Genomic DNA, 10,813 nt, shown 5'->3' on the forward strand with positions numbered 1-10,813 from the left:
ATGTAAAACTTGTTTTCTGCAGAATTTTTGTGAAGGTTGCCAAATCTGCAACCAGTACATGCCTTAAAACACCTATTCTGCATGTACGTACTTCATATATTTTTTTTAGCCCATTGATATTAAATTTGCAATACTGATAGGCTCAGTGATGTCTTGCCCCTCAAAATGAAATGCTACTTTAAAAGTAGCACTTGATTTGATTTTTAGAATTGCTCTTCTGCCACTTTTGGACCCTTGCAATCACTCCTCAATGAGTGACGATACGCTGGGATAAAAAAAAAAAAGACCAGGCAGGATTCGAACCCTGGCATTGTGCTGTGCTAACTACTACCTACCATGAAGGTCGACCAAATGAAATACATAAGAATGAATTTGGAGATTCCCAGATATGATATTCTTAGCCTGCTCTAAAGTTAACTTTTAAATAAATAGGATCTTTGACAGTGTGAGAACAATTTAACTAAATTCTGCGACATCTAAAAAATAATGACTTCATTGTGAAATGCATCTGTGTCATCAGCAGGACCTAAAAATATCTGAAAAATGCTATAAAATGACTTAAAAATTTTGTTTCTATTTGAGGGTATGATGCTTAGTATGGCACAGTTCTTACTTCTGTAACATTAGAACTGAAATTACCAGGTGTATGTGAATTTCACGTATAAAAATTTTATGTTATTCAGAATTTAAGCAGTAGGTAATGTGCAGCGGCATGTTTTTTTGTTCCTAACAATCGCATGGCAATAGAATTCTTGTTTTCATTGTTACCGACATCAAAGCTATAAATGATACAGCATCAAACATACCAAATGAATTTTTCGAAATTTGGTAATGGTAGGTTTAAAGTCGGCCATATTGAAAAACTTCAATCAATTTAGCCCAAAATCAAATCTTTATCATTGCTCATATGTATATTCTTCCCTCTATGATATAACTACTCTGCAAGCAATGTGGAGCAAATAAGGATTGGTAACATTCCATTTTGTTTTTACCATAAATAAATTATGACCTTTTTTTTTTTAACAAATAATATCTTCCACTTCATAAGTAAAAAGTAATCTTTATAAATATACATCAGAATCTTCATGAGATTTGGATTACTAGATATTGCAATTGTCCACATATACGAGGGTAAGTCAATATATAAGTCGCAAAATGGAATAGAAAGAAATGTTGAAATAGTTACCTGATGAAATGTGGTTTATTTTTCAACGTGATCTCCATGAACATTTAGGCACTTGTCCCAGTGTTTCAAGAGTCCCTCAAAGCCAACAGCGAAGGTTTGTGGTTGGTGTCGTAGCCAGCTGGTAACCTCCTGATGGACCTCCTCCATATCCTGGAACCAGTGACCACCCAGGTGATTCTTCAGTGGGCCGAAGAGGTGAAAGTCGCAAGGTGCCAAATCCAGACTGTAGGCTGGATGTTCAAGTTGTTCCCAACCTAGGGACTGTGTGTGAGCCACTGTGGTATTGGCCGTGTGTGGAAGAATTATGGCCCGTTGCTCACCACACGTACACTCGGCTAACACACCTGCAATCTTACCCACTTCGCACTCGAATGACCCAACTACTAGCGCTGTATACGATACACGGTGGTGCTGCCACCTAAACACACACTTGCGGAAAGGATCGATGCAACAACTGATATTCATAAAACAATTTCACATTGCAGCAATTCGAATATATTTTATTTTGAGACTTATATATTGACTTTCCCTTGTATAAAGAAAATTCATCCATAACTCGTAGCGTAAATAATTCCATTAGTAGAACTCCATGCATTGGGGGAGAGGGGTCAAGGCAGGGTCTCATACATTCTCCTTCTTGGCCATATGGTATGATCCGTAGCACACTCCAGCTGCCTTTACCGTTAAGGTATCCAATAATTAAGGGCATGAGTGAGCCAATTTACAGGTACTTTGTTGGAAAAGTTCCTACTGGAGTCCTGTATGGGACTTTTCAGTAAGTTAATTGTACTTTTCAGAGATGTGAAGGACAGCAAATTTTTGGTTCGCTTGGGAAATTTTTAAAATAGTCTTTCAGGATGGGAAAAATTCCCCATTTCCCAACTAAGTAGGAAATTTTGCCAACACTGTTAAAATCTCTAATTCTACACTTCTTTCCTTCAGGTGACTACTTTTGCATTTCTATAATAAAAACTTTCATTTAAGAATTTCATTCATGGTGCAGAAACCATCAAGGATTAATTACTTTTAAATATCATTGAGAATCGGGATGGGATTTTTTTTTTTTACCTGACCCCGGTACTGACTTTTTGGGAGTCTGCACACTTTTGTTAACCTGAAACCCGAGGAGCAAAATAACGAGTAATTTTTACGGTTTTGCAAAGGTAAATGATCAAAATAGTCCTGGATGAAATTTTTATGGGCTTGAAACCTTTTTGATTCTGGATCAATTAAGTTTGCTCCAGGAACCTTTTTTACGGATCAATTTAAATACAGTCCAGGAACCTTTTTTCCGGATCAATGTCAATACAGTCCAAGTTCCGCATTGAAATTAAACAATACGCAACTTGGACCGAATTTAAATTGTGGGTCATTCCATGTCAATTCATCCAGGTTGTCACCCACCACCCCCGATTTTGATGAAATTCGGTATACCTATAGAATTTTTAATTCTGATTACAAAAATGACATTTTTTATTAGATTGGTCAAGCGGTTCAGAAGTTACGCACTTCTTAAAATCTCTGTGTACGCCGCTTGCGGCTCCACTTTCAATGACACGCATTAGGTTATAAATGATAGTATCTTCCCTCAGGTTTGCCGTAGAAACTTCAAGTTTCTTTTCTTTTGTTAAAAATAGTGTAAACTTTCATTTAAATAAGGTTTCAGATGATTGTATTAATAACCATGTATTTTTATGTATAGTTTCATGTATTTTTTAGAAGAAAGAATTACTAACTTCAAGAGTGAATTTCGTGCAATGCCCCCCATTCAATTTCCCCCCAATTTTATATGTAGGTAGCTCAAAGTGTGTACTAATGCTGATGGAAAAATTGGAATGGGTGGTAAAGAGACAGGGTGATAAAAAAATCATATGCATCTAATTACATTAAAAATTAATCTTATTAAAAATGTTTATGTATTTAGCACAAAGCCTGAAGTACAATATGTTTTAAGGTAATATTCAAAATTTCTGTTCACTATGTGTGAAGGAAGCATTTGCCCCCTCCAAAATTCATAAATTAATTAAAATTTACAAATAATAATTGCAGCGGAACCCCGATTTCAAGTTCCTTGATTTTCCGTTGTCCTGCATTTTATATTCAATCTTGGTGGTCCCAACTAGGGATGGCCAAACGGATCCGGATCTGAAAAATCTGGATCCAAAAATTGCAGATCCGGATCCAAAAGTTCCGGTTCTGGATCCAGATCCGAAAGTTCCGGATCTGGATCCGAAATACTGGACCTGGATCCCAATCCAAAAGTTCCGGATCCGATAGTTTCGTATCTCAATCCCATTATAATAATACCACACCTTTGGCCCCCTCTATACACCTGCCAAATTTCATGGAAATCGGAGTGGGACACAGGGGTGAGATCCCCGCGTCAATTTGTCTTCATCTTGACATTTGATGGGGGTTGCCCCCTAAAACAGTTTTTTAGCCGAAACAAAAAAACATGTATTTCTTCCTTTGGGCCCCTCCATACACCTGCAAAGTTTCATGGAAATCGGAGGGGGACACTTAGATAACCTCCCTTGTAAGTGTATTAATTACAAATCGCACATGCGCACTATATATTTATATATTAGCAGTTAACAATATATTATAAACACATTCTTACTTTCCAAAGAAGCGCTCATGTGGGATGGCCAAACGGATCCGGATCCGAAAGTTATGGATCCAGATCCGAAAAATATTAGGATCCGGATTTCGGATCCACCAGGATCCAGATCTGGCCATCCCTAGTCCCAACAACAAATTGCTAAGAAATTTTCCTCCATTTTACATTTTCTCGCATTCTAAGATTATTAAGCTTGATAACCTGAATAACATAAAATCGAAGTTCCACTGTATCCAAGTCAGTTTCAACTGTCTTCAATTATTTTAAGAAATATAATCATCATTATTAGCATTCCCAAGTTTGGCAAGTTATCTTCGAGAACATTCTTTTTGTGAATTTTATCTCAATATGGAAGGTCTTTTTTTGGCTACTCTTCTCGGGGATACGTAATATGAAGTTAGAATTAATAATACACATTTGTGCTGATTGAAGTTTTTCCATGGAGATTTTGCCATATACCACAGAAACTCTTGTGACGGGCTGGTTGGAACAGTTAAAACAAGTGCGGCAATGATGTACCAATTAGAAATAGTATTCAAGGCATACATTTCTTATTAATCATGATAGGTGAAATGACAAAACATGCAGTACGATGTATCAGCTATTGCAGAGTACTAAACAACAGAACCAGGAAAATTAAGTATGCACTATTTTGAACTTAGGCTACAGGTTCGGTAAGTTACCTTTTACAAGTAACAGAGTTACTTTACAATTACTGTGAAAGTAACTTACAGTTAATGATCATCGATTTGTGTAAAAATTACACAAAATCAATGATCATGAAGACTTGAGTGTTTTATTTGTTTCTATTACATAATATGCCTTCATATATTTATATTACTACTGCAAATAAATGATTGAACACAGAGGCAGCTTTGAGTGAACGATTTTAATTAAGAAATCATTAGTATGCTAATATATTGAATATGGTGTCATTGATTCCACTTGCACCTATTTATTTCTCCTCCATTCCAAGATCAACAAGGTCCACTCCTTTGACAATGACTTTTTCCTAGCTTGAGAAACATATTCCAAACGAACGCAGCAGACCACCAAAAACACTGAAGTTTTCACATGTAATTAAAAATGAATTGAAGTAAAGCGTGAATGTTCTAAAGTTAGCATGCAACAAAGCATAGCTTCCTTGCCAGGCCAGTAATTCCAGTCGCTAGTTACAGTTAGAATTCCTAAATAAAAAGTAACTGTTATTTGCAACCAGTTACTTCGAAACACTAGTGTTTAACAGTCAATGCAAAAATAATACGAGCTGATGAAATAAGTTTTGTATGACTGTGTGGTTTGACTGTTGTGAAGAAGTTTCTTTCTGAATTCCAACTCTAAACAGTTATGTAGTAGCTTCTGCGTGTGACTAAAACTTGTTTGTAAGATTGCTTCAAAAGTCCATGGGAAAAAAAAGGAAATGCAGCAAATAAATTCTTGCATCCACTTGGTCCATCAACTTCCTACTACTGGCCACAAAATATTCTGTGTCCAGTGGACATTAACAACACAAGTGGAAGGACATTTGTACTTAGTGATAAGTCAAATACTTTAGTGTGTTCGAAATGGTCAAAATATTCTTCTAAAATGTGAAGTGCACAATTGATAGTACATGAAAATTTGGCAATGCATAGAGTACAATAGCGTAAGTATTATTAGTACTATCTTCATGAGCGTAACTCGGGAACAATCTTTGGGTTGAAAGAATCACAAAGTTTTCCATCCTATAAAAATAGTGTTCAAGATTATTCGATAAATACATTTGAAAAATCAGAATTATTACTCTTTATTTCTTTGTTCCTCAAGTGCCAGAAGGTTCACAATATATATTTAACTGGTAAATTTTAATTAATTTAGGAATTTTGGAGGGGTCAAATGCTTCCCTTTCCCCGCCAGGTTACGCCTATGCTTACCTTCACACATAGTTAACAGAAATTTTGAATATTATACCTTAAGACATATTGTACTTCAGGCTTTGTGCTAAATACATAAGCATTTTTAATTAGGTTATCTTTTAATGTAATTTGATGCAAATGATTTTTTTTTATCACCCTGTGTCTGAACTGCCCATTCCAATTTTTCCATCAGGCATTAGTACACACTTTGAGCTACCTACATATAAAATTGGGGAGAAATTGAAAGGGGGGGGGCATTGCATGAAATTCGTTCTTGAAGTTAGTAATTTTTTCTTCTGAAAAAATACGAGGGGGTATCCAAAAGTTTTAATTATCACCATGAAATAAAAAACATACAATAGTCACTTGCAGTGGTCAAAGTTAGTTCTTCTCCACGTAGTCTCCCTGCAGTCACACATTTTTGCCAGCGTTTCTTCACCTGTTTCAAGCTCTCTTTGTAGAAGTCCTCCGCTTTGCTCGAAAACCACTGTTCCACTTCGAAAATGACATCCTCTCTGTCATCAAATCGCCAACCACGAAGTGGTTTCTTCATCTCGGGAAAGAGGAAGAAGTCGCTTGGCAAAAGATCAGGCGAATAAGGTGGATGCTGCAAAAGTTCATAGCCTGACCGGTGGGCGGCGACAACGGATGCTTGGGCCATATGGACGCGTGCATTGTCGGCCAGGAGACGGACGCCTTTGCTGATCATGCCACGACGTTTTTGTTTCAATGCATCACGCAGTTTCTCCAGAAGGTTGCAGTAGTAATCGCTGTTGAGGGTCTCGCCCTTTGGAAGGTAATATGTTAAGATTACCCCGCGGCTATCCCAAAAAACGGACAGCATCACCTTCCCGGCAGATTTCTGGACCTTCGCCTTCTTGGGAGGGGGAGGATGGATGTTTCCACTCCTTGCTTATTTCTTTGGTCTCCGGATCGTAGAGGTATACCCAGCACTCGTCCATAGTGACGAGATAAGCAAAAAAATAGTCTTCATTCTGCTCCAACAGAGTCAAATTCTGCTGGAAAAAGTTGTGGCGAGTTTGCTTTTGAAGAGGTGTCAACAAGCGAGGTACCCAGCGTGCAGACACCTTATTCATGTGCAGTTCCTCATGAATAATCCTCCACGCACTTCCGTAACTTAGTCCAGTCTCCGCCATCACTCTTTCCATGGTCGATCTTCTGTCTTCGAGGATAACGGCCTCCACTTTCTTCACCATGGCAAGATCATCCTTGATTGAGGGTCTACCCGCTCGTGGCTCGTCTGTCAGGGACATGTGACCACTTTGAAAGTTCCTCTTCCACCTCACAACCGTGTCATATGATGGGCTTGCATTCCCATACACAGCTTTCATTTCGTCGTGGATTTGGCGTGCGTTGTTGCCCTTCAAATGGAGGAACTTTATGACACTTCGGGCTTCAATTTTGTTCATCATGCAGGTAGATGTCTTCTACAGCCTTTGGAAAGGAAACTGAGTTAGACAAAGATTTGATATTTGCACAAGTATGCATGGCAGTAACACTGATTATGCACAAAAAGTTTTATGTAAATATCTCTATAACTTCTTTATTATAATTAAAACTTTTGGATACCCCCTCGTACATTGTTATTAATACAATCATCTGAAACCTTATTTAAATGAAAGTTTACACTATTTTTAACAAAAGAAAAGAAAAGAAACTTGATGTTTCTATGGCAAACCTGAGGGAAGATACCATCATTTATAAACTAATGCGTGTCATTCAAAGTGGCAAGTGGCGTACACTGAGATTTTAAAAAGCTCGTAACTTCTGAACCCCTTGACCAATCTAAAAAAAAATGTCATTTTTGTAATCAGCATTAAAAATTCTATAAGTATATCGAATTTCATCAAAATCGGGGATGGTGGGTGATATTTTCACAAACTTCTGGATGATTTGGCATGGAATGACCCTTGTGTGGAAAGAAAAAAGTTCCAGTCCTGTTCTGGAACTCAATAGAACCCATTAGAATTCATGGTTTCCTGACCCTTTAACGACCCTGGATATAATACAAATATCTTGTTTGCTGCACAAGTTCTATTGCACAGGTGCTTTCAGAATTGGTAAAAAATAAACAACATACAATTAGCTGGATCTTTATTTTTATTTAATATTCAGAACATAACATGGTTTTTAAAGAACACTATTGAAACTCATTTTAAAGCCAGAAAATTGACATTATATGGAACTACAGTATCCTACAATATTGTAAATGCCAGAGAAATCTAAAATTAAGACCGGATGACAAATTAGCTAAGATAAACAGCAACATTAAAAATTACAGTAAGTTAAAGTTTACGGAATATTACTATTATCTTCTGTCCTCTATGGATACTTGTCAAGAATGTAAATAAGTGAAAAGGTGAAGGAGGTAACCGCCATATGCTCGAATAAGTGAAACAAGCATACATAAGATACCTCAAAATTTAAGAATCGGAATACCTACAATAGTTAACTTCATGAACAACAAATACAGTTAGGTTCATTTACATTTTAATAGCAGAAAGTTTCATATGAGGCTCAAGCCTTTCGTTCCTGTGTAATAGTGCATATGTCTTATGTTGCATTATCTATTCAGTATATGTTTTACAGTATAGCACAAAGAAATAGATAACAACATCTACGCACGACACCTCAATGACACGTTTAATGTTACCTTGACCAAAATAGATATCTGCAACACTATCCTCAACTGCGCTTATCTCTACATCATTGTTTAGTAATAAAAATAAAGTTCACTCTCTTATGATATATTTGTGTGTGTTTATATACATACATATATTTATCCTATTTAAAAAAAGGCTTTTTTTTTGTATTTTTTAAAAATTTTTTGATACAGGACTTACATTCTAATGACTATTACATAGACAAAATTAAAAATGGGAACTCAAGTGTGTCTTAAACAATTCCAGACTGGCTCTAGACAATCTTCCCAGGAAAATGAAAACTCCAAGTTTGTAATTGCATTGTTAAATAGTGTTTTTGTTCCCTTTCACTGAGGCACATAAAAGCAACATTTACTACACAATTTTCACTACCAACATTAACTGCACTATTAACAAATGGGATTATCGTTAATAAATTGGATCAGAGTGTATATAAACATTAGGAAAGTTTTCATATTTCAAGGATAATCATATGCCAAGGATATTTAAAGGAAAAAATAAGCATTATATTTTTTTTTCAGAGATGTGACTGAACAGAAGGCATGACAGATGTGATGTTAGAATTGGTAACAGTTGAGCAGAAATTCTCTGGCATACCAACATCGCAATTTCACATCTTCCAAAACTAAATCAGACTCATGAACGTGTTTTTAGTATTGCATACATAAAGTTTTATGTTTCCACGTTGCAAATTGGATGCTTACAAACAATTTCGAATTTGATATTACAATCAAAACATGACGAAAACCAAAACAACTGCCAGCAGAAAGTTCAGCAGATGACGAAAGCCAAGAATCATGCACCAGCTCCGCCAGTTGGGAGAAAATGGAACTACCACCACCCGGGAACAAACAAAGCAGTGATGCACTACCATCTCCGTTCCAGGTGCTGTAACTTCAATTAATGAAGACAGTGATGCTTCGAATCGGAAAAAATCATCCAATTCGCAATGCGGAAACCAAGAACCTTCACGTATGCAATAGGTCACACTCCTACTGATTGCATTCGTACATTATTTTCTTGAAGATAAATTATGTTCTTTCACATTATCTGCTTGGGTGTGACGTACTATTCCTTTACATTCATTTATCATCAGGATATCACTTAAACATCTAAAACTTGCATTGTACACATTTCGTAAGCAGATTTCATTTTCCTGAGGATGCCTGTACAATTATGCCAGCCCATTAACATATCCTTGTAACTAAACATCAACAATTTTTCTTTTTTATATATATATATAGTATATAAATTCAAACTAGATTGCTCATGTAGCAACATCATTTTTCTCTCTACTGAATACAAGGGCACTTTCTTGAGAAACTGCTTCTAACCAGAATTTCTTTTTCTTTAATCATGGCACTAAATGAATCACAAAATGGTCTTTGGAAGGATACACTGCCAAAATACTGACTGACAACTTTTGCTACAAGCAATAACATTAACATGATTTTTCTTACATAATGAATAACTTTAGACAATAAGAGGCAAGCTTGACAAAAATAACTAATAAATAAATATACATAAATATTCACTCTTGCAAAAAAAAATCCTTTACATGGTAATTCCGACTTTTTGAACTGAACACTAAGTTCACAAAAAAATACTGTACACAACAAACATCAATCTGAATTAAAATATATCATTAATCCAATCCTAAGTGACAAGAGCGAAGTTAGAGTATGCTTGTAATACTATTACAGATCAAATTTATTTCCTTAATGTAATTAGGACTGTCTTTTGTTTGAAATAGGTGCTGTAACAACTGTGAGCATATTCAATGTATTTTACTTGGCAATATCTTTGAACACAACAGAAACTACAAATGCAACCTTCATCCTGACAATATTTCCAATAACTGACCTTAAATGTATAACACCAGGACAAGCTTTTCAATCCCACTACAACACAGAACTAGAGCTACTCGTTCTACACAGATGTGAAGTTGTGCACCGCAACTGAAACATCTACTCTACTGCCAATATGCAAGGTTTTAGACAAGATAGATAAATCTAGGTACATTTGGCACAAAGATTATCATAAAATGGACTTCATTTTTCAACTAACCATAACTGAAATAGTTTTTAAAAAATGAGTAACTGCAAATCAGTTACTTTTATCAAGGTACAAGAAACAAAATGAAGTGATTTTCTTGTACATAGGGAATTTTGGGATATTTTGAACATTCTACTCTGTATTTTTATATTTAAACATTTGGCATTAATCATAATTTAATGAAAATTAATTTTTCATGCTCATCAGTGAAAAATAAAAGAGTCTACATACAGTTATTAGTGTCTTCTTCCTGCCCAGATGTAGTCCCTAAAAATTTGGACTAAACATAAGTGTGTTCAGATTTCAGTCTAACTAAATTTACAACGTCAACAATTTTAGAGGGGATAGGTAAAAGCCAATTGTGTATTGATTG

The 10,813-nt window shown here is 35.8% G+C and overlaps 1 protein-coding gene across 1 annotated transcript; it reads right to left on the reverse strand.

The window, feature by feature from the left end:
• Positions 1-6,522: 6,522 nt before the first annotated feature.
• On the reverse strand, positions 6,523-7,131 carry LOC146004457 (histone-lysine N-methyltransferase SETMAR-like). Its single transcript, XM_083143313.1, has one exon. The coding sequence runs from the start codon at positions 7,129-7,131 to the stop codon at positions 6,523-6,525; it is 609 nt and encodes a 202-aa protein (XP_082999439.1).
• Between the last annotated feature and the right edge of the window lie 3,682 nt (positions 7,132-10,813).

Source organism: Lepisma saccharinum, chromosome 21, assembly GCF_977018435.1.
Source record: "Lepisma saccharinum chromosome 21, izLepSacc3.1, whole genome shotgun sequence".
Lineage (NCBI taxonomy): Eukaryota > Metazoa > Arthropoda > Insecta > Zygentoma > Lepismatidae > Lepisma > Lepisma saccharinum.